At 43.0% G+C, this 25,794-nt stretch overlaps 1 protein-coding gene across 1 annotated transcript; it reads left to right on the plus strand.

The window, feature by feature from the left end:
- The first annotated feature begins 2,495 nt into the window (after positions 1 to 2,495).
- Positions 2,496 to 25,794, plus strand: LOC142742596 (glutathione S-transferase theta-1-like). Its single transcript, XM_075852528.1, has 5 exons — positions 2,496 to 2,610; positions 5,466 to 5,553; positions 5,653 to 5,803; positions 18,207 to 18,383; positions 25,311 to 25,794. Exons 1-5 carry the CDS (start codon positions 2,496 to 2,498, stop codon positions 25,527 to 25,529), a joined length of 750 nt encoding a protein of 249 aa, XP_075708643.1. The 3' UTR covers positions 25,530 to 25,794.

The following is a 25,794-nucleotide window of genomic DNA, read 5'->3' on the forward strand; positions in this document are numbered from 1 at the left end:
AACGTTACTGTAATCTACATTGCAGCGCCTATCTGCTGCAATAGCAGATAGGGGTTGCAAAATCTGGTGACAGAGCCTCTTTAAGGCTGGGTTCACACGACCTATTTTCAGACGTAAACGAGGCGTATTATGCCTCATTTTACGTCTGAAAATAGGGCTGCAATACGTCGGCAAACATCTGCCCATTCATTTGAATGGGTTTGCCGACGTACTGTGCAGACAACCTGTCATTTACGCGTCGTCGTTTGACAGCTGTCAAACGACGACGCGTAAATGGACTGCAGGGCACTTCTTTGCCACGTAATTTGAGCTGTTCTTCATTGAACTCAATGAAGCACAGCTCAAGATTTACGAGCGTCTCAGAGCGTCTCAGACGCCTCGTAAATTACGAGGAGGAGCATTTACGTGTGAAACGAGGCAGCTGTAAACAGTCTGTCTTTTCACACATAAATGCCTCTCATCGTGTGAACATACCCTTACAGCTAGTTAGATGAAAAGATCTAAGTAATTCAACATGTATTCAATGTTAGAACATTGGTTTAATGCTATGATACATCTAAAAATATTTGGTTATATTTAAAGTGTAGTTAAACGTTTGACAAACTTCTGACATGTCATAGTGACACGTCAGAAGATTGGATTGGTGGGGGTCCGAGCTCTGAGACCCCCACCAATCGCTAGAACGAGGCAGCTGAAGTGCTCGTGTGAGCGCTCAGCCGCTTCGTGTCTGTTTGGCTTTTTCCAAAAAGCCGATGTATCGGAGTACGGTCTCATAGACTTTCTATTGAGTTCGTACACCGATACATTTATTTCCTGAAAAAGCCGAACAGACACGAAGCGGCTGAGCGCTCACACAAACTCTTCAGCTGCTTCGTTCTGGCGATTTGTGGGGTTCTCAGTGCTCGGACCCCCACCAATCCAAACTACTGACATGTCACTATGACATGTTAGAAGTTTGTCAAACGTTTAGCTACACTTTAAATAACTGTCCTGGAATATTTTTTGAATGTTTGTCAAATGTTACAGGTATAGAAAAAACAAACTAGTGATTATTGAAGACTAATTTTTATCAAAGAATAATGGTGGTATAAACCAACTACTGTAAACAAAGCACCAATAATCTCTCCAACTACTCACTTTTCCGAGATGAGTCTATGGCCACCGATAGTACATAAAGCAATAGCAAAATACTCAACCATACGATTTCATTATTTTCTACAATATTATAAATCTAAATTAACACATACAACTATAAACCCTTGAATGTAAACAGTTGATATTGAACAATAATAACCTGAACTCAGATCTATAAGGGTATGTTCACATGCAGTAGCAAAATACGTCTGAAAATACGGAACTGTTTTCGCCTGAAAACAGCTACTGATTTTCAGACGTTTTTTAACAACTCGCGTTTTTCGCAGCGTATTTTACGGACATTATTGGAGCTGTTTTTCAATGGAGTCAATAAAAAACGGCTCCAAAAACGTCCCAAGAAGTGACATGCACTTCTTTGACGCGGGCGTCTTTTTACGCGCCGTCTTTTGACAGCGACGTGTAAAATAACACCTCGTGGGAACAGAACTTCGTAAAACCCATTGAAAGCAATAGGCAGATGTTTGTAGGCGTAATGGAGCCGTTTTTTCAGGCGTATTTCGAGGCGTAAAACGGCCGAATTACGTCTGAGAACAGTGCGTGTGAACATACCCTACTTATTTTATGTTTGATACAAAGGTTTATGGCATGATTTAATATAATATATATGTTCATTCCCTGATCTTTACTAAATTGACATATTTTTTTTTGAATAATATTGGGAATACAGCATTTGTTAAGGAATAATCCAGGGATGCACCATAAAAAGCCCCTTAGGTAGGGCTGAAAAATTGAATATATAGGGGAATTAGAGTATGTAAACACACGGCAGATTAGTTGCTGAAATTTATTTTACTAAAATATCCATTCTATACATACAGAATGTGTGCGGATTTCTGCAAAGCCCATTTAGATGCATGGTGCACTCGCAGAAATTTCTACAACAAATCTGCCTCTTATTAATATGCCCTATAGGAGTCTGGAATTTTTTTTACCTTACTTTTTGAGTGTTGCCTGATTTTTCTATATATTGTATATTGAGGGAGAATCCTGACACTGTGCTACAGTCTTACGTGTGTGTGTGTATGTGTGTATATATATATATATATATATATATATATACATATATATATATATATATATATATATATATACACACATATATACATATATATATATATATATATATATATATATACATATGTATATATACACATATATATATATATATATATATATACATATATATATATATATATATATATATATGCATGTATATTCATGAGACTACAGGACACGATGATGGTGGGAGTGTTGATATGTGGACAGAGTTTTGTTCTGGGTGGTGCTTGAAAAATTCTTTTAATAGCTCAACATAGGGAGTATCAGCAGCTTATTTCACTATGTCTGAGCTGGAGCTTTACCTGGACTTACGGTCCCAGACCTGCAGATCTGTCTATCTCTTCGCCAAAGCGAACAACATCCCGTTTGCGCACCATGAGATGAAGCTGTTTCAAGGTTAGCAGGGCATGCCAGGAATACAAGAGGGGTCTATGAGCATTATAGACATCAGGATGAGGGAGGCTACTGCACTAAATAAAATGACCTTGACTTTCTTATTGCTCTATATACAGTTGCACTGGGGGTATATTTTACTTCTATTAGATACTGCAAAATCAGCTGATTGTACTTGAGCATTGTAAAACAAGTAAGAGGAAGAATCATTGAGGCAGTAGAGCTGGAGCTTGTAATAATATGGTATAGCATGGTAACTGGATATATGTAAGCATCTACATAGTCAATGCTGGAATTTTTTTTAAACTGTTTATCATGTGTCTGAGCCGTTTTGGTGGAGCTTTACATATATAAACTTTCCTTATAATAACTGATAATAGATAGAAATGTTACAGACGTATCGAGACTTAACATGTTATTTAGCAGGTTTTTTTGTCCACTGGTATTTCATTGATTCAGATTTATCTGCAGTTCTATAGAAATCTACAGATAGTACAACAATGTATGATTGTATGACATGGCTTCATGGCTAGTACAAACTTAGCTCTGCTGCATCTTTATATTAAAATGGTCAAAATGATCTTATTCAAATATTCCGATCTCATTACTACAAATGTTGTTTCAAAAGTGCAAATTCAGAGCGTGGGTTAGGGTGACAGAATATGTGCAGCAGTTTTTTTCTGTTCAGATGGAGAATTTAGCCTGGGACTATTTACTATATCCCTGTTGCAACAGGTTAAATAATGACCCGGGGGCAACATACAGTACAGTAGAATGCTGTGCACGCAGTAGTAAGGCCTTTCCCATGTGTCTAAAATATTGAAGTAATGAGTTTACTCAGCATTTATTTTAGATGATCCTTTATTGGCTTTCTCAAGCAATATTTATCAAAGCTGTGTATTTATCAGACCAGATATTAATTGGTGTCATGGTTCTGCTCCAACTGCAATGGGGAGACATTTCCTCAACCTGTTGCAGGAAAATTTTATGGGCCAGTTTGTGGAAGACCCGACTAGAGGTGAAGCTCTGTTGGATCTGGTCATTTCTAATAATGCAGATCTTGTTGGGAACGTCAATGTTCGTAAAAACCTCAGTAAAAGTGATCACAATATAGTTATATTTTACCTATACTGTAAAAAACAAACACCGGCTGGGAGGGCAAAAACACTTCATTTTAAGTGGGTCAATTTCCCCAGGATGAGGGCTGCAATTCAGGACATAGACTGGGAAGAACTAATGTCAAATAATGGGACAAATGATAAATGGGAGATTTTCAAATCTACTTTGGGTAATTATACTGCAAAATGTATTCCTATAGGTAACAAGTATAAACGACTCAAATTAAACCCCACATGGCTTACACCTTCTGTAAAAAGGGCAATACATGACAAGAAAAGGGCATTTAAAAAATACAAATCTGAGGGTACAGCTGTAGCCTTTGTAAATTATAAAGAGCGTAATAAAATCTGTAAAAAGGTAATAAAATCAGCAAAAATACAAAATGAAAGGCAGATGGCCAAGGATAGTAAAACAAATCCCCAAAAAATTCTTCAAGTATATAAATGCAAAAAAGCCAAGGTCTGAACATGTAGGACCCCTAGATAATGGTAATGGGGAGTTGGTCACAGGGGATCAAGAGAAGGCTGAGTTACTAAATGGGTTCTTCAGCTCTGTATATACAACAGAAGAAAGAGCAGCTGATGTAGCCGGTGCCAGTGCTGATAATATATCAGTTGATATACTGAATTGGATGAATGTAGAGATGGTCCAAGCTGAATTAAATAAAATAAATGTACACAAGGCTCCGGGACCAGATGGGTTACACCCTAGAGTTCTTAAAGAGCTTAGTTCAGTTATTTCTGTCCCCCTCTTCATAATATTTAGAGATTCTCTAGTGACAGGTATAGTGCCAAGGGACTGGCGCAGGGCAAATGTGGTGCCTATTTTCAAAAAGGGCTCTAGGTCTTCCCCGGGTAATTATAGACCAGTAAGCTTAACATCCATCGTGGGGAAAATGTTTGAGGGGCTATTATGGGACTATATATAGGATTATGTGACAAAAAATTATATTATAAGTGACAGCCAGCACGGTTTTTGATTTGTTTTTATGAAGAGGTGAGCAGAAGCCTAGACAGAGGGGCCGCTGTGGATATAGTGTTTTTGGACTTTGCAAAGGCATTTGACACTGTCCCTCGTCTAATGGGTAAATTAAGGACTATAGGTTTAGATAGTATAGTTTGTAATTGGATTGAGAATTGGCTCAAGGACCGTATCCAGAGCGTTGTGGTCAATGATTCCTACTCTGAATGGTCCTCGGTTATAAGTAGTGTACCCCAACATTCTCTAATATAGTCTTTACAGTAGCTCAAACATTTACAAGCAAACTGCCAGATTTGTATTATCTATAAGTTCATAAAAAACACTCACAGTAAAAAGGGATAGGGGTGCATAGGTAACTGACATACTTAGGACCCTGGTGCCTGAGAACAACCGAAAACCCTTCTTCATCATAAGAAGACACCACTAATTTAAATAGCACATGATAGGTGGGGGGCTCTGTTACAGAGTTTGCATTGGAGCCCAGGAGCTTCATGTTACGTCTCTGATTATTTACACAATGTGCAGCAGGGGGACAAGAAGGATCAGCTAAATCAAAAGAAGGTTAATCTAGTCTATGACTGATTTACTGTTATAGGTAGCATATGACCCCTTGTAAATTCTATCAGTAAACACAGAATGAGGGATGTACCTACAGCTGTACTCATGCTACTTATCTAATGTATTTATGGTAACTGACCATAAACACCTTAGAGAATTTCGGGGTCTCTGTGACCTAATGTCTCTCATTTTTTTTATAGGTGATCATCTCACTGAAGAATTTAAAAACGTAAATCCGTTACACAAAGTTCCAGTCCTAAAAGATGGAGACTTTATACTTGTTGAGAGGTGGATGTGACATCTTTGTGTTTATTCTACTATTTATTTTCCTTTATTTTAACTGTATTTGTTCATTTTTCAGAAACTAATATGTAATTGTTTTCCCAGTATGGCAATGCTGCGTTACCTAGTGCAGAAATATAGCACACCTGATCACTGGTACCCATCCGACCTACAGAAGCGTGCACTTGTTGATGAATACCTGGCATGGCAGCACACCAACACACGTCCCCATGGCTGTAAAGTCTTCTGGGTGAAGGTGGGTTCACTTAATAAAATAATCATAGATATCTTATGAATTTTAATGGAACAGAGTTTTGGACCTATAATAAGTAAAACAATTTCTAAAGAACTCTAATGGCACATTATTTGGGACACTAGTGCTAGGATTGTTGAGAAAGTTCTGAAAACAATAATTATCAGAGAGCACTCTACTATAATAGTTTATGTGTGACACTCTACTGGCAACCATTGCTTCTTAAGGAGGTTGTACAGAATTAGAGAAACATCACTGCTTTCTACCAAAAACACCTGTCTATGGGTTGTGTCTGGTTTTGTAGCTCAACTTAAAGGACGGGTGTCGCAAAAATAAAAAAAATTTATATCAATTTGCTTTTAATGTTTTATTAAAAATGTTTTATTTATTTGTGTGTTTGTGTTTTACTTTTTTTTATTTTTTCACTTTTTCTTGTCCATGGGGGCTGCCATTTTTTTTTCATCTCTGTATGTGTCGATTAAGGACACATACATACATGGAATACGGCACATACAGCCCCATAGAGAATGCGAACGGGACCCGTTCCATTCACTATGCTGTACGTCGTCTGTGTGGGAACGGCGCATGCGCCGCTCCCACACAGTCCAAATGGAAGGTCTTCGGCCGAGCGACGTCCGGCGCAATTTTCTTGTGGACCGGAAGCCGCTGCCGGACAGTAAGATTACTACTTCCGGTCCCGGCTTCCGGACTTGTGTTCTAATGCAAGCACTTGGAGCTGAAGGAGCGGACGGAGCGGAGGGAGCGGCGGCGGCAGGAGCAGGTAAGTTATTTCTGTGTATGTACGTGTTTTACTGTGTGTTTGTAAACCTACTAAACTGTGTGTTAGCTCAAAAAATGGCGACACACAGTGTAGGAGGTTTGACCGTTCAATCTCCTCCTTTCTCCTGGCACTAGCAAGGATAAGGGAGGGGCGATTCTGTGAGCTCACTAGAGCGAGTGAGTTTTCTCAAATTTTGCAGCATAAAGCAATGTGGTTGCTTTACCACATGCCAATGCTGCAATTTTGGGAATTGCTCCATCTAGTGACCAGCACTGGGAAATGTTATAAATTAGAATCTAATTTATAATATTTCCTGACTCGTGAAAAAAATTAAAAAAATTAGAACAATATTTAATAATTTATACACTAACTGTTTAACTAAAAAGAAAAAAAAATTCTAGCGACACATTCTCTTTAAATGAAGTTACCGAGCTGCAATACTACACACAACCTGTGGACAGGTGTGGCACTGTTTCTGGAGGCATTTTGGCTATAATTATGGGGCGCGGTCTGTGTTTGTGGGTGGAATTTAAATGGAAAGTTACACACAGTGTGCACGCCATCTCAATTCTACCTAAAAATTATTCTTAAGACCTTCCCGCAAGAGACATTTTTCAGATTTTCACTTTTGTTTTTTCCTCCCCTCATTTTTAAAAATAAAATTTGTGTTTTGTCGCCATATTCTGAAAGCCATAACTTTTTTTTTGTCAATTGAGCGGCATGAGGGCTTATTTTTTGCAGGGCGAGCTGTAGTTTCTGTTGGTATTTTGGGATAAATGAGACTTTTTAATCAGTTTTTATTACATTTTTTGTGGTGGGAAGTGACCAAAAAACAGTGATTCTGGCGTTTTACCTTCTTTTTTTTTTACGGCGTTCACCGTATGGGTTAAATAATGTTATATTGTAATAGTTCTGACTTTTACAGATGCGGCGATACCAGATATGTTCATTTTCATTTTTTTTGTTATGCTGACAGTCTCCTACAAAGCCCTGCCGGCATGGCTTCATAAGAGTTCAAAGATGGCATTATGCAGAGGCGTAGCTAGGTTCTCCAGCACCCGGGGCAAAGATTCAGTTTGGCGCCCCCCCCCCAACCTCTTTCCTGACATCTCCTTCCCCCTCGCCGTGTTTGTTTTCTCTACCAATCGACGTGTCATTTCTTTTTATGTAACGCGAGCATAAAAATATTTGTACATTTCACAAGCAATATGGTTCTATACACAACACCAGAACCAAGCTCACTACATATATACAACACCAGCACAAATACAGCTCAATTTAGTGCAACCCCTGCCGTATAGGTGTGTACGGCGTAAAACTACAGCTCCCAGCATGGCCCGAACAATGGTAAGGATATGCTGGGAGATGCCGTTTCACAAAAAATAAATCCTATCATAATCATACCACCCATCATCTCGCTGCAGATCATACAGTGACTACATTACTGATTAGAGGCAGAGTGAACATTTACATTAAAGAGGCTTTGTCACCAGATTTTGCAGCCCCTATCTGCTATTGCAGCAGATCGGCGCTGCAATGTAGATTACAGTAATGTTTTTATTTTTAAAAAACGAGCATTTTTGGCCAAGTTATGACCATTTTTGTAGTTATGCAAATGAGGCTTGCAAAAGTCCAAGTGGGTGTGTTTAAAAGTAAAAGTCCAAGTGGGCGTGTATTATGTGCGTACATCGGGGCGTTTTTAATACTTTTACTAGCTGGGCGTTGTGTATAGAAGTATCATCCACTTCTCTTCACAACGCCCAGCTTCTGGCAGTGCAGACACAGCGTGTTCTCGAGAGATCACGCTGTGTCGTCACTCACAGGTCCTGCATCGTGTCAGACGAGCGAGGACACATCGGCACCAGAGGCTACAGATGATTCTGCAGCATCGGCGTTTGCAGGTAAGTAGCTACATCGACTTACCTGCTAACGCTGATGCTGCTGCAGAATCAACTGTAGCCTCTGGTGCCGATGTGTCCGACACGATGCAGGACCTGTGAGTGACGTCACAGATCTGCACTGCCAGAAGCTGGGCGTTCTGAAGAGAAGTGGATGATACTTCTCCTCAGAACGCCCAGCTAGTAAAAGTATTAAAAACGCCCCGATGTACGCACATAATACACGCCCACTTGGACTTTTACTTTTAAACACACCCACTTGGACTTTTGCAAGCCTCATTTGCATAACTACAAAAATGGTCATAACTTGGCCAAAAATGCTCGTTTTTTAAAAATAAAAACGTTACTGTAATCTACATTGCAGCGCCTATCTGCTGCAATAGCAGATAGGGGCTGCAAAATCTGGTGACAGAGCCTCTTTAAGTGACTCACCGGTGACGTCTCAGATTCTAGTTATTTCTCTCCATCCGGTCCAGACCTCTATGACGACTTCACTTGGGGACAGGCCATTTCTGCAGTTTGCCGCTCACATGTCTTCAGCTTCTCACTTTACCAACATTTCTGCACCTATAAATAAATATAAAGTTATCATTATACCACACACTACGCCCCTAAATATATTAGCGCTATACACTGCACCTCTAATTATAATAGCGCCATACACCATGTCCCACACACACAATGTGCCCCCTCTAGATAGTGCCTGCCATAGAGCCCCTGTAGATAGTGCCCCCATATAGACCACCCCTGTATATAGTTTCCCACAAATAACTCCCCCTATAGTGCTCTACAGATAGCCCACCCCTGTATATAGCCCCCTGTAGATATAGCCCACCCCTGTATATAGAGCTCTACAGATAGCCCAACCATGTATGTAGCCCCCCTGTAGATATAGCCCACCCCTGTATATAGTGCTCCACATATAGCCCACCCCTGTATATAGCCCCCCTTGTACATATAGTCCACCCCTGTATATAGTGCTCCACTAGATGGTCCACCCCTGTATATAGTGCTCCACAGATAGCCCACCCCTGTATATACTATATACAAGGGTGAGCTATCTGTGGAGCACTATATACAGGGGTGGACTATATCTACAGGGGGCTATATACAGGGGTGGGCTTTCTGTGGAGCACTATAGGGGGAGCTATTTGTGGGATACTATATACAGGGGTGGGCTATATCTACAGGGGGACTATATACAAGGGTGGGCTATATCTACAGGGGGACTATATCTACAGGGGGACCATATCTACAGGGGGACCATATCTACACGGGGATCATATCTACAGGGGGACCATATCTACAGGGCTGGGCTATACACAGGGCTGGGCTATACACAGGGCTGGGCTATATACAGGGCTGGGCTATACACAGGGCTGGGCTATACACAGGGCGGCTATATCTACAGGGGTGGGCAATATATCTACAGAGGGGGGATATATACAGGGGTGGGCTATATACAGGGGTGAGCTATCCACAGGGGTGGGCTATATACAGGGGTGGGCTATATCTAAAGGGGGGCTATATCTACTGGGGGGCTATATCTACAGGGCTGGGCTATATCTACAGGGCGACTATATCTACAGGGGGGGCTATATACTGGGGTGGGCTATATACTGGGGTGGGCTATCTATGGAACACCATATACAGGGGTGGGCTATATCTACAGGGGGCTATATACTATATAGCCCCCCCTGTAGCTATAGCCCACCCCTGTATATGGTGCTCTATAGACAGCCCATTCCAGCATATAGCCCCCCTGTAGATATAGTCCCCCTGTATATAGCCCACCCCCTGTAGATAGACACCCCCCGTAGACAAAAGCCCCCCCCCGTAGATAAAGTCCCCCTTGTAGATAAAGTTGCCCCCCCCCCCACAGATACAGCCACACACTTCTATTACAATTTTTTTTTAAAAAACAAAAAACTATTCAAACTCACCTTATTCCCGCTACCACGCCGTCCGGCAGCCATGGAGACCTGCTCTCTACTGCGCAGGTCTCCAGGGGGTTGAACACGGCGTCTATGAAAGGCGCTGATTGGCTGGGCAGGATGACTTTCCCTGTCAATCAGTCAGCGCCTTTCAGCGACGGAAGCGTCACTGGTACAAAAGGTACCAGTCGCTTCATTCGTGGAAAGGCGCTGAATGGCCGGGCACGGAACATGCCCGGTCATTCATTGCTTCTAATTGTACCTGTGTCCTTGCGACACATGTACAATTATAGTGCAGGAGGAGGTGGCGCTGGCGCCCCCCTCTAAGCTGCGCCCAGGGGACACATGCCCCGCCTGCCCCCCCTAGCTACGCCCCTGCATTATGCCCCCAGGCTGCCTTGCCAACCATCGGCAACCCACGACCGCATGGCGGATGGGCTGATGCAACGTCACAAGGGGCCGCCCCCACTTAGATGCTGCTCGTTACACTGATGTTTCAGCTGTTACACACAGCCAACACGCTCGTTCTATTGAGCGGGGGTCAGCCCGTGAGCCTTCTCCATGCTCCCCCACCCGACCTGCGAAGTATATATACGTGGATGTCGGGAATGGGTTAAAGGTTTGATATAAATACATTGAAGTGTATACCGACACAGCTACACAGATACTGTACAAAAAACATGGGTATACACACACAGGGAAGTAAAAAGGGGTCTGTATGGCATATACATACTCATGGCCGGCCTTAGCTATGTTCGCACAGGGCGCCAGCCGCCACATGGCAAGAGGGGCGCCAGCGGGTGTGTGTATCCCCACGCCGTTGTAACTACCAGCGGGGATACACACACTAGCTGCAGTCGCCTTTCCACCCGGGCGCTTCTTCACTTAGTGGCCATCGCTACCGCTGTAGCAGCCGTAGCGGCTGCTAGCGGTGACACAGAGAATGAGGATGGTGGCGCCGCTAGCAGCCGCTGCAGCTGCTATTGTGTTAGCGACGGCACTATAGCAGAGCAGGGAGATATGTCTACTAGCGCCACTGTAGCTCCCTGAAGGAGCGTAATCCCTGTGTGGCCAGGGATTCCGCTCCTGGAGCTCTGCTTCATGTTTCTGTCCATATATGGACAGTGACATCAAGCAGCGCTCCAGTAGCGGAATTCCCGGCCACACGGGGACTCCGCTCCTTCAGTGAGCTACAGTGGCACTATATACAGGAGGGCACTATCCCTGCTCTGCTGTCTACTAGCGCCACTGTAGCTCCCTGAAGGAGCGGAATCCCCGTGTAGCTCCCTGAAGGAGCGGAATCCCCGTGTGACCGGGGATTCCGCTTCAGTAGTTTTCCCTGATGTCACTGTCCATATATGGACAGAGGCATCAAGCAGCGCTCCAGGAGTGGAATCCCCGGCCACACGGGGATTCCGCTCCTTCAGGGAGCTACAGTGGCGCTATCTATACTGGAAGGGGGGTCGGGTTGCTATCTACAGGGGGGCACTATAGCAGAGCAGGGAGGTATCTCCCTGCTCTGCTGTCTACAAGCGCCACGGTAGCTCCCTGAAGGAGCGGAATCCCCGTGTGGCCGGGGATTCCGCTCCTGGAGCGCTGCTTGATGCCTCTGTCCATATATGGACAGTGACATCAGGGGAAACACCTGAAGCGGAATCCCCAGTCACAGCATTGCAGACTCTATGAGCGGGGATTCCACTCCAGGAGAAGCCAATGACGTCATGGACACAGACGACAGGAGCTTCTCCTGAAGTGGAATCGACGGTCATAGCGTCTGCAACGCTGTGACCGGGGATCCCGCTTCAGGAGTTTCCCCTGATGTCACTGTCCATATATGGACAGAGGCATCAAGCAGCGCTCCAGGAGCGGAATCCACCGGCCACACGGGGATTCCGCTCCTTCAGGGAGCTACAGTAGCGTTATCTTTACTGGAAGGGGGGGGGGTTGCTATCTACAGGGGGGCTGTGGGCTGTGTGGCACTACCTACAAAGGACAACTGTGCAGGAGCACACAAAATACCCAGCTTTCCCGGGTATAAAAAAAAAGTGTGGAAATAAACTAAGATATAACTTTTATTTAATCTAGCTAAAAGGATTCATCCTTTACTCAGACTAAATAAAAGTTATATCTTAGTTTATTTCCACACATTTATTTGATAGCTGGGAAAGCTGGGTATTTTGTGTGCTCCTGCACAGTTGTCCTTTTTTGAATGTCTATTGCCCGCCAGCTATCAGGGTCATTTCCTAGTCCTTGCACTACCTACAAGGGGGCTGTGGGCAGTGTGGCACTACCTACCAGGGGGCTGTGGGCTGTGTGGCACTACCAAAAAGGGGGCTCTGTGGCACTGCAAACCAGGGGGCTGTGGGCTGTGTGGCACTACCAACCAGGGGACTGTGGGGCACTACCAACCAGGGGGCAGTGGGGCACTACCATCCAGGGGGCTGTGGGGCACTACCAACCAGGGGCTGTGGGCTGTGTGGCACTACCAAACAGGGGACTGTGGGGCACTACCAACCAGGGGGCAGTGGGGCACTACCATCCAGGGGGCTGTGGGGCACTACCAACCAGGGGCTGTGGGCTGTGTGGCACTACCAACCAGGGGACTGTGGGGCACTACCAACCAGGGGGCTGTGGGGCACTACCAATCAGGGGGCAGTGGGGCACTACCATCCAGGGGGCTGTGGGGCACTACCAACCAGGGGCTGTGGGCTGTGTGGCACTACCAACCAGGGGACTGTGGGGCACTACCATCCAGGGGGCTGTGGGGCACTACCAACCAGGGGCTGTGGGCTGTGTCGCACTCCCTACCAGAGGTCTTTGCGGCACTCCCTACAGGGGGCTGTGCGGCACTCCCTACAGGTGGCTGTGCAGCACTCCCTACAGGGAGCTGTGTGGCCCTCCCTACAGGGGGCTGTGCGGCCCTCCCTACAGGGGGCTGTGCTGCCCACTCTACAGGGGGCTGTGCGGCGCTACCTACAAGGGGGCTGTGTTGCGCTACCTACAAGGGGGCTGTGTGGCGCTACCTACAAGAGGGCTGTGTGGCGCTACCTACAAGGGGGCTGTGTGGCGCTACCTACAAGGGGGCTGTTGGCGCTACCTACAAGGGGGCTGTGTGGCGCTACCTACAAGGGGGCTGTCTGGCGCTACCTACAAGGGGGCTGCCTGCCGCTACCTACAAGGGGGCTGTCTGGCGCTACCCACAAGGGGGCTGTCTGGTGCTACCTACAAGGGGCTGTGTGGCGCTACCCACAAGGGGCTGTGTGGCGCTACCTACAAGGGGCTGTGTGGCGCTACCTACAGGGGGAATCTGTGAGTGGGGGGCTGATGATCATTTTACTGTGAGTGGTGGGCTGATGGTCATTTTACTGTAAGTGGGGGGTTGATGGTCTTCAAGTGGTTTCCACCTCTGACCTCCAATTGAAATTAATAGGAGGCAGAAAATACCTGCGGCGCCCGTTAGGAGGTTTTTTTTCCAGAGTCTTTTGCATTCGCTTCAACAGCTTAAGAAAAAACAAAAAAAAGGTCACCCAACGCTGTCAGTTGCTGAAGGAATTTTGAGGCAGATTTTTTTGCCTTACAAAAAACGTGTGTGAACATACCCTACGAGTGTAGTGCTTGTTCTTAGCCGTTTTCTGTCTTTCTCAAAACTATTTTTGGTAGGGGGGCCCTGAGGAAATCTTGTTTTTCCAGTGCTGCCTCGAGTCCGAAAAGGTTGGGAAATTCTGTACTAGGCTACAGGGTCCCGTCATGGAGCAGCTCAGTTCGTCATGGGAACGGGGCCTAGGTGAGTACAATTTTTGTTTTTGTTTGGGGGCAATGTCTACAAGGGGGAGGTGCGGGGACTGTATGGCATGATCTACAAGGGGGAGGTGGGGGCTGTATGGCACTGTCTACAAGGGGAAGGTGGGGGGCTGTATGGCACGGGCACAATCTACAAAAAGGTGGTGGGGAATTATGGCACTGTCTACAGGGAGGCTGTACACGTTCCATCATATAGAGTGTTAACTTGTACTAATAAGCATTTATAGTCTATCCTGCTCTACCATTTACTAGAGTCTTTATCACCTTGAGATATTATTGTTTTTTTAAACTTTGTCTTGTATGTGTAATACAATTTGTTATATTTTTATATATACATTGGCTATATGCTCATTTTTTCTGATGTGATCCGAATATGTCTGGAGTTGTCTATTGACTTATGATGGGAGGGTATTTTTCTGAATATTCCCTAGCCCTAGTTATAAATGCTATTGGAGTTTACATATTGATTATATGTACTGGCAAAAGATAAATTATATTAAGAAAGGATAAACAAAAATAAGATAAGAAATGATGCATGCACATTACATGTAGGACATCAACAGCTCCAATTTCCACCAACTTACAAGGCTAACTTACAGTACACCTGACGACAATCGTCTTGTGACTTGCATATGACTTACATTGGCTACAACTGTTGCCCGACACGTTGACATTAGAGCGGGCTTATTGCTAAAAGTCTGTGTGTGCCACCAACCTAAATCCAGCAGATAGTGAAAAAATATGATAACGACAGAAATGATGAAAACACTTCAGAATTGTAAAACTTAATAGGATCGGAAAAAACTGAATTGTGAGCTCTGACTTACAGGATCACCGTTTTTTTTTGTTTTTTGTAGAAAAGAGTTGAGAAATTAATTGCCACTTCCTAATGTGTAAGTGCGTTTTCACCAAAAGTGAAGCGAAACTATTACCTTAACGAGGTTTTCCCACCAAAGTAAATTATGACATATCATTAAGATATGCTAAAACGTATTGATTGGTAGAGTTCCACCTCCCGAAAACCAAAAAATCTTTAGAATGAAGGGCTGAGGCCCATCCAAGTTTTTCACTGTACAGCACAGTTTTTGAGCAGGATCTGTATAGAGCACTGCAGCACACAGCTCCATTCAAGTGAATGAGACTGAATTGCTTCTCCTTCCCAACACTTCTAAAAATCCAGTGAATCTGAAGAAAATGCTGCAATTTAGTAGCGTTGTGGTCCCTCCATTTTAGAGATTGCTGAATGAAAGGGTCTTCAGATTTGTCAGTTAAAGGAGAACTCCACTTTTTTCTTTTATTTCCCCCTCCATTTGTACATTGGTGCTTCAGTGGGGTGCTGTGTGCAGAAATACTTATCGATCCGTGCATCACGTCGTTTTCAGGTCCAGCGCCGCCCTGGTGATCACATTCTGACCTGGTCTGGAATCACTGCGCTTTTGAGAAAACTGGAACTGAGGATCTCGATGCATTCCTATGGAGCCTCGTTCTGGCTCCCATAGGAATGCATCGAGAGACTGAATCCCGGTTTTCTCAAAAGCGCAGTGATTCCAGACCAGGTCAGAATGTGATCACCAGGGCGGCGCTGGACCTGAAAACGACGTGATGCACGGATCAATAAGTATTTCTGCACACAGCACCCCACTGAAACACCAATGTACAAATTGAGGGGGAAATAAAAAAGAAAACGTGGAGGGCTTCTTTAAGGAGTAAAGCAGTGGAGGGACAGCCAATGAATGGGACTGTGTAAGAGTTCTCTACATATACAGCAGCTTGGTCAGTAGTGGTGCTGGGAAGGAAAAAAAAGGAGGAGCCGGTACCCTTTTGTTTGAGACAACCCTTTAAAAAAAAAGTTAATACAAATTGGGTACAACTCTTCAAAATTTCAGAGTAGATTTGAATAAAATTCCAACTGAATTTGAACACAAGTAAATGTTATAATTGCTTGAGTTTCAATTACTTTCACAATATGCAATCCTGTCAAAGAATAAAATGAAATATTAATATTTCTAATTTGACCTACAAATTTTTTTTGCATTTCTGGGATTCGTGATTCAGCACATTCCATGCTTAGCTTGGCGGTTTGCAAATACAGATATGCATCTTATATTCCTGGAGGGTAAGACACTTAATTAGCATTTCCATATGATCAGTTAAAATTCTAATCTTACTTCAGTGTAATAACTACCTGTGACTGTAACACAGAATGACTGTGTCAGTTAAATGAGCTTCGACAGTTACCTGTAATGGAGTTATGAAATTTAATGTCATTTAGAGGATCTATATAGGTATAAATAGTTTTGACTTGTCCTTTTATAAATAAGCACAAGAAGTTAACTTACTTTGTTCTTGACATGTCTTGGAAACTGTAACTGTAAGGAGGTGTTGTTTAACAAGGCTAAATGTAAGGTTATGCACTTGGACCCAGAGTTTTTTGCAATTATGTATTAAATAGTAAAATGCTGAAATGCACATTCAATTTAAAACGGTTGTACATGAAGTAATTTAAAAAAAAAAAGAAAATCAGATATTCACTTAGTGCGTAACAATGTCATTCTAACAAAGCTAGAACCAGCCTTGTATCTTACATGGATCCAGAGATCTCCCCATTCATTGCTCCAATTGCTCACTAGACTATCTTCAGGCTGACAGCTCAGGAGGTGTGTCCTTTCTGCTGCAGCTCCTCCCCCTCTTTGTCATAGCTACTATAGGCAGACTATTGTTTCACTGCCTCTGCCTCCTCTCTAGGAGAAACTCTACAAATGCCCCCAATAGGCCCTGTTCACACTGATTTTTTTTGCAGGCAGAAAAATCTGCCTTAAAATTCCGTCTGGCTCCCATTGATCTCAATGGGAGGTCAGAGATGGAAACGGCCGAAGAAAGGGCATGAAATCAATGAGAAGCCATTTTTTTTACGCGGTTTCCGCGTCGGGCCTTACATGTCTTTTTAGAGGGAGAGCCAGCCCAAAATAACTGGAGAAGAAAAGCTGTGTTTCTAAATAAAAGCTGATTCTCTACTTTTTTACTGACAAGCAGAGAATGCCTTTTCTATTGGCTGGTGGCAGTTGGAGAGTGGAACTGAGCATGTGTGTCCTCTCTCAATAAACTCAGTAGGAGGATGTGCACATTACAATACAGATTAAACACCAGGGGGCGCCATTATAAGGCAGTAAGGGGAATATATCGCAATGGGAGCATTTTTTGTAACAAGGTAAATTACATTTAATAGTGATACAACACCTTTAACTTTAGCAATCAGTGCCAGGCAGCTGCTGCCAAGACATAAAATCATGGGATTCATTAACATGAGGTATAGATGCATATGAAAAGAAAATAATTCTTCCTCTATACAAATCACTACTCAGACCACACGTAAAATATTGTGTACAATTTGGGTGCACCTGTGTATAGGAAGTACATACTGCACTTGAACTGGAATTGGTGCTTAAAATGCTACAAAGTTCTTGGACCTCGAAGGGCTACTCGTTTCATTGTAGATTACAAAGCATGGATGGGGGTAGAGAGACACAAATGTTCTGAATTTATTGTTAACACTTATTACATTATGCTTTATAACTCTATAGCAAAAGAATCATAAACAATTCTAAAGAGATACAAAGCTATATCTCTGATTAATGTTTAGGTCAAGTTCACACAGGGAAGTTTGGTGTAGTTGCTGATGTGTGTACTTTAGTCTGAACCAGGAGTGGATCCTAAAAAAAGAAAAAATATAAAGGGAAGGCTTTTTTTCTCTTCATTTTTGGATCCAATCTCAGATTTGTTAACAATGTATGCATGCAAAAACTGCACTAATACTGTGTGAACAAGGCCTGAGGTAGATCATCGGATAGTGTCTGGAACTTACATTTATATCTTAAGCTCCACTTGGACAGCATTGCACATATCTTTGTTTTATTCAACACCAAATATTTTAGGGGGGATGTCTTTTTGGTGTAAAGCTTCGGTTGATACCTCCATTTGAATTTTTTTAACAGTGTATGACTCCAGCTATTTTGGGCCAAGAGGCTGCACCTGAAAAACTGGAATATGTCCTTGCTGAGTTCAGAGACATCATGGCACAGCTTGAGGAGAAATTCCTGCAGGAAAGACCATTTCTGGCTGGAGATGAAATATCACTGGCTGACCTTGTAGCTATTGTTGAAATTATGCAGGTGAGAACATGGTATCCCAGATTTAATTCTGATTATATGTATCAACTGTTCTATGGTATTTTTTTTTATTCCATCAAAAGGAGATCTATTGGCATCTATTAATATTTAATTGGTCTAGGCAACATAAGTAAAGAAAATAACTGGGTTTAGAGCCTCAGACTGTCTAGAGTTAGAAAAGAGTCCTTCAAAAGCTTATTAGTGGTTCAATGAGTAAGTTATGTGATATTCCAGGAAAAAGCAAGGCTTGGAAAAAGAAAACAAATTTATTTTATGATCATTTTGTGGATTGTTCTATTATGATATAGTTACACGATAACCCTTAATCGATTATGGTTGTATTCGGTGCAACTTTCACATAAAGATCCCTATTTAACAAACCACTAAAGTTTGCCAATGAGCTATTAATGTACTCAATGTCAGACTCACCCACCACCACTTTATACACAATAATGAGCCTCAAAGGTTAATCAGAAAACAAATTAATTTGGAACGGACTTAAATGGGCACTAACTTTCAAACAACTTGCTAATCTAATAGTATACCTGATATAGATTAAGCCCTTCCCGCCTCAGCCATTTTTCAGATTTTCATTTTAATTGTTTTCCTCACCATCTTCCAAAAACCATAACTGTTTTTGTTTATGTCGATATAGTCCTATAAGGGCTTTTGCGGGACAAGTTGTAGTTTTTCATGGCACCATTTGTTTTACCATATAATGTACTAGGAAATAGGAAAAATATTCTTTGTGGGGTGGAAAATTAAAAAACAGCGTTTCGGCTGCCATGCCAAATACCGGCACCCCGCGATCCCCTATCCTGAGGGGCAATGGTCTGTCAGAAGGGGATGCCCCCCTCTTTCTAACACTTTAGATGCCGCGGTCGGTATTGACCACAGCATCTAAGGGGTTAACCCCTTAGTGACCACTAATACGCCTTTTAACGTGATTCACTACTGGGCTTTAGGCTAGGCTGACGCCTTTTCACGTCAGCCTAGTCTAAGTGCTGCACGGGTCTCCCGTGCAGGCAGGAGCCGGGGCTCTGCTGTCTGATGACAGCTGAGCTCCTGCTCCAACGCCCGCGATCGAGGTTTACTTCGATCGCGGCCGTTTAACCCGTTAAATGCCGCCGTCAATAGCGACCGCGGCATTTAACTTTGTTTACAGAGGGAGTGCGCTCCCTCTCTCACCCATCGGCGGCCCGCGAATGCAATCGCGGGTCGCCGATGGGGTGTCATGGCAGCCGGGGGACTGATAAAAGCCCCCAGGTCTGCCCTGGACATATGCCTGTTAGGACGCGCCGGAGGCACGTCCTAACAGATTGCCTGTCAGATTTACACTGACAGGCAATAATGCTCTGGTATACGAAGTATACCAGAGCATTATAGCAGCGATCGGAATATCGCACAGTAAAGTCCCCTAGTGGGACTAATAAAATCAGTCATCAAAGTGAAATAAAGATTATTAATAAAAAGTACAGTAAAAAAATAAATAAAACCATTTTTTTCCATAAAAAGTGGTTTTATTTAGTAAAAGTGTAAAAAAAAAAAAAAGTACACATATGTGGTATCGCCGCGACCGTAATGACTCCATTAATAAAGTTAATATGTAATTTAAACCGCAAAGTGAACACCGTAAAAAAAAAAACGACAAAAACTATGGCGAAATTGCAATTTTTTTCCATTGCCCCCCAAAAAAGTCATAATAAAAATGAATCAATAAGTCCCATGTACCCCAAAACAGTACCATTCAAAACTACATCTTGTCCCGCAGAAAACAAGCCCAAAAAATCACTACATTGATGGAAAAATAAAACAATTACAGCTCTTGGAAAGCGACGATGCAAAAACAAATAATTTTAGTTCAAAAGTGTTTTTATTGTGCAAAAGTCGTAAAACATAAAAAAAACTCTACATATGTGGTATCGCCGTGATCGTACCGACCCATAGAATAAAGGTAACATGTTAATTACGTCGCACAGTGAACGGCGTCAATTTAAAAACGCATAGAACAATGGCGGAATTTCAGGTTTTTTTTATAATCCCCCCCAAAAAGGTTAATAAAAGTTAATATAAAAATTATATGTACCCAAAAATGGTGCCATTAAAAAGCACAACTAATCCCGCAAAAAACAAGTCCTCATACAGCTATGTAGACGAAAAAATAAAAAACGTTATAGCTCTTTGAATGCGACTATAGAAAAACAAATAAAATAGCTTGGTCATTAAGGCCTAAAATGGGCTGGTCACTAAGGGGTTAAACAAACAGGATCGTGCTTGTTGTATGAAGCGGCTTAGCCCATGAGCATACTTCATACATCGGGAAGGGGTTAACTTTGTAATTTACTTACTGTTAACATTTTGCTATTTTATCCATGCAAATTCTGTGTAAAGTTACTGCCACTATGTGTCTCTCTTCCTCTAATCTGCTGTCCAACCCCTGTTGTCAAGCAAAGTCCGTCCCTGGTTACAGACAGGCTACAGTCAGTGTAGATGTGTCACTTGACTGCCTTCCTAAACACATCCATACAGAGGGGGAGCTGAAAGAGGGAGCAGAGAGAGAGAGAGATTCAGCAACAGGCACTGCATACACCGTGTTCCAAATTATTATGCAAATGTTAAAGGGGCCTACCAGCTCTCTCCCCATGATTCCAGCCCAAAACATGACTCTGCCACCTCCTTGCTGACGTTGCAGCCTTGTTGGGACATTGTGGCCATTCACCAACCATCCACTACTCCATCCATCTGGACCATCCAGGGTTGCACGGCACTGATCAGTAAACAACACGGTTTGAAAATTAGTCTTCATGTATTTCTGAGCCCACTGCAACCATTTCTGCTTGTGAGCATTGTTTAGGGGTGGTCGAATAATAGGTTTATGCACACTTGCAAACCTCTGGAATATCCTACACCTTGAGGTTCGCGGGACTCCAGAGGCACCAGCGGCTTCAAATACCTGTTTGCTGCTTTGCAATGGCATTTTAGCAGCTGCTCTCCTAATCCTATTCATTTGTCTGGCAGAAACCTTCCTCATTTTGCCTTTATCTGAACGAACCCGTCTGTGCTCTGAATCAGCCACAAATCTTTTCACAGTACGATGATCACGCTTAAGTTTTCTTGAAATATCCAATTTTTCATACATTGTCCAAGGTATTGCACTATTTCACGCTTTTCGGCAGCAGAGAGATCCTTTTTCTTTCCCATATTGCTTGAAACCTGTGGCCTGCTTAATAATGTGGAACATCCTTCTTAAGTAGTTTTCCTTTGATTGGGCACACCTGGCAAACGAATTATCACACACACATCCCCCTGAGGAAGCAATACTACAGCGAAACGCGCGTTGGGGCTTCTGTGCTGGAGCACCTATCGGACTTTTTACTGCAATTTTACATGGGTAAGCCTTGTCCAATACATTCTCTCTCTCAATCACCATTTTTTGTTAGACATTGGTAACTTGGATGTTGCACCTAATATCTAGATACATACAAACCATGTCTCTTTGTACTGAGAGTCTGGAAGTTTGACCATGTCTTAGAAAAGTGATATATCCAGATATATTTGAGAGATTGTGTCCACTTGACAATATAGCTTGCCCAATTTGCATAAGTATATTGCCGATACTTGTTCCTTGAAACTTTCTCCTAGAGTCTCGTCCTTTTAATATATTGTATCATATACATATATTTTTATATAATTGTATTTTTTGTATATGTCATTAATAAACTTTGTATGTTTAATATACCCCCCTGGCTACAAACTCTCTTTCTTCTGTGTTTTTAATTATCACAGGTGTCTGAGATTGATTACAATGATCCAAAGAGCCCTAAGACACAATACCATCCATGAGTTTAATTGAAAAACGAATAATTAAATGTTTATGACACTTAAATCCAATGTGCATAATAATTTGGAACACGGTGTACAAGTCTATGGAAAGGATGGAGCAGGAGTAGAGTGAGTCACACAGACACGCTGCATACAAGTCTATGGAGAAGGGAGGATTGAGTAGGAGGAGGAAGCAGGAGCAAATTGAGAAACACACAGACGTACTAGTAAGATTTCTATGTCACCCCAGTGCTGGATTCTCAGCTTCACTGCTCAGTACTGCTGTATATTCTCCACCATGCTGCTTTAGCTTCTATATATGTAATAGAAAGAGATAGGAGAGCCAGATTCTCCACTTCTATGTGTGCAGTGTATAGAAGACATGATAGCCATTAGGTCTGCCCACTAGCTCAGAGACAAGAGAGAATTAAGGATTGAGCCTGCAGAAGGGAAAACTGCTGAACGATACAGAATAAAAGTAACTTGATGGCCAGAAATTGTGTTATTCCTCAAGTACACACATATGACAGCTTATGCTGAACAGTCACCTGAAAAGTTGGGTATGCTTTAAGAGCAAATTAGTTGCCACGAGGGTTTGTATCTTATAAGTTTAGTCACAAATATCCAATTTGACCCTATTGATGATATGTCCTGTGTGTGAATAAATATGCCCCATTACAGCTTACCAGAAAGGGAAGGAAAAAAGTAACTTCTGTGTTAATTGTGAAAGCTTTCTCCCTTTATACCAGGGGTGGGGAACCTTTTTTCTGCAAAGGGCTATTTCAATATTTATAACATCATTTGCGGGTCATACAAAATTATCAACTTAAAAATGATCCTGCTATATTTGGTCAAACATTTAATTAACTCACCGCTAATGTGATTGCAGGCACTGCTTCTCTTTGGTGAGGCGTGTGATGTTAGCCAGTATTGATGATGTTGCTACTCGCAACTGGTTTTCCCGGTTTTCATCAGTCAGTCTGGAGCGCAGTCTACTCTTTGCAGCGGCGTTCTTAGTAGGACCACGGAAAATGCATTTAGGACAGGTCCTAACTTGACATAAGGCCTCAGCTAAATTTTGAAATTTTAGGAGCAGGAGGAGGGCGGACAGAGCCAAGTAGTGTCATTCTCTACTAGTAAATTAGGCTCACTACTGAGTGAGGTTGGTGCATGCTGGCCTGGGAGTGGACCAGTCCAGTCACCTAACCTGAGTCACCTGACCTCACTGCATTAATTTAGCACAGGTCCTATGTTTGCACTGCAGCTAAAGTTGTACATTTAGGCCTCAGATAAATTTCTAAAATTTAAAGCAGGAGGAGGGCAGATGGAGCCAAGTACTGTCATTTACCACTGGTGAATGAGGATGTAGCGGTCTGAATGAGGTCAGTGCATGCTGGCCCGGGAGTGGACCAGTCCAGTCACCTAACCTGAGTCACCTGACCTCACGTAAGGAGAGAAACTGGTCCACTCCAAGGCCGGCACACACCGACCTCACTCAGACCGCCACAGCCATACTTGGCTCCATCCGCCCTTCTCCTGCTCCGAAATGTAAGTGAGCAGGGTGGACAGAGTTAAGCAGGGTATGACAGATTGGCAACGGCAGTCAGAGTAAGGTAGGTGCGTTCTGTAATGGGAGTGGCCCAGTCCAGTCACCTGACCTGAGTCATCTGACCTCACGTCCAGATGACTGGACTGTGCCAGCGCGGGAGTGGACACTCGGGCCGGCATTCACTGACCTTACTCAGACCGCCGCCGCTGCCGCCATACTTGGCTCCGTCCTACTCCTATATGTGAGTGAGTAGGGCATACAGAGCCAAGTAGCAAATGATGTGGCGCAGCGCGGTCTGAGTGAGTCGGGGCAGATTAAATTATCTTGTGCGCCGTATGTTCCCCACCCCTGCTTTATACATAGTGGATACCACGTTGTTCTTGTTTCTAGCCTGGATATAGAAAGAGCTCTTGTGTGACATTTGGTTTATTTATATATAGAAAGTGGTTTAGGACTTTTTGGAATTTTCGTTGGTAAAAGCAGCAAGATTGAGCATCACATGTTTCTTATGTCAAGCTGTCCCTTTATATTCTATTTCATATTGTCATGAGTCCCATGCAAGAAGAGGGTGGTGTGAACCCACTTTGTCACCAAGGGACATGACGTGGGGCTAAACCAGGGAGCAGAGTCAAAAGAAACCCCTGGTATTCACTACTTAACCCCTATACAGGGATCTGGATTTTTCTGCAGGGGAACTTCAGGTTGCTAACCCTAGAGTAGTCGCCCTTGGTGACGGACGACAAAACCGCTATAGTGCCAGTAAGTATGGGCTGGTAAGCAAAAGGTCAGGGCAGGCAGCAAGGTTCTTAATGGGTCACATAGCAAGTGGTAAGGGTAGGGGCCAGAGGTTTGTCACAGGTCACTTAGCAAGAGGTCAGGGCAGGGGGCAGGCAAGGATGGTCAAAGGTACAGGCTGAGGTAAAAACAAAGGAATCCAATAGACAAATTTGCTGACAAACACTAGGGACACAGGGAACACTAATTGGAGCCAAATTGCTATGGCAAATAAGAAAAATATCCAGGAAGAAACTGGGTGGAACCCAGAGTAGAGCGTTGTCGGCGTGGGCATTAATGAGGACAAGGTTACAGGTCAAATTCTGAAACATGTTGGGGGGGGGGGGCTTTTCTAGTTATTTTAACATCAATATGACCTGTTTCTTTGTCCTCATTAAGCGAACTGCAGCCACTATTTCTTTGTTTTCACTTTTACAAACAGTATAGTCCTAGTTAGCTTTGCCTCTGCTATGAGACTTCATACACTGCCAAGTTACAATACGCTATTAGCATAGGGACGCTCAGTTCACATTGGGCTTTTTAATTCGATGTGTGTTTGTCTAATACTGAGATAAAAATTAAAGTTACGTCTTAAGTTTCTCCTAAACATGCATTAGGTATCTGGGAAACAAGGGCTAATTTATTTGCCTCTGGCAATTTGTTATTATTTGGTCTTGCTTATTTGCCCACCAGTTACCTGGGTCTACTATAGTGTATGCTTGGTTTCAGTTTAATACAGAACTATTGTATGAATCTTTGTTTATGTTGACTATTATGTTCTCCAGGTAATTGCAAGCGGAGTACCCATTTTTGAAGAAAGACCAAAGCTTGAAGCATGGAAACAGAGAGTTGAGGAAGCTCTGGGGCCAGAGCTCTTCAGAGAAGCTCATGAGGACATCCTTAATATTAGGGAGCAGCAGTTTAATTTATTGACACCTGAAGCAAAGGAGCAATTTAAAGGCAGGCTGCTCCTCTTTACAAGCTCCGGCATGTGGTTGTGCTAATGTATACAACATTTCGTAATGAATGTGCAAAGAATGAGGAAAATGATATTAATAAAGCCTTCCTGACGGCATTGTATCTGATGAGGGAAGGTTTATAATTCTGCATACAAGGCATTATTTGCAGTTTTTACCTCTCCACTGTGCCACAGCGGGAAATATGAGACCGAATATTTGCACAATGAATTTGTATGCATTCCTTATTCCAAAATCAAAGTCCTGTTATTTTAGGTATAACACACAGTATAAAAATGTTTATAAAGTTTGT

The sequence above is a fragment of the Rhinoderma darwinii genome, chromosome 1 (genome assembly GCF_050947455.1).
Source record: "Rhinoderma darwinii isolate aRhiDar2 chromosome 1, aRhiDar2.hap1, whole genome shotgun sequence".
NCBI lineage: Eukaryota > Metazoa > Chordata > Amphibia > Anura > Rhinodermatidae > Rhinoderma > Rhinoderma darwinii.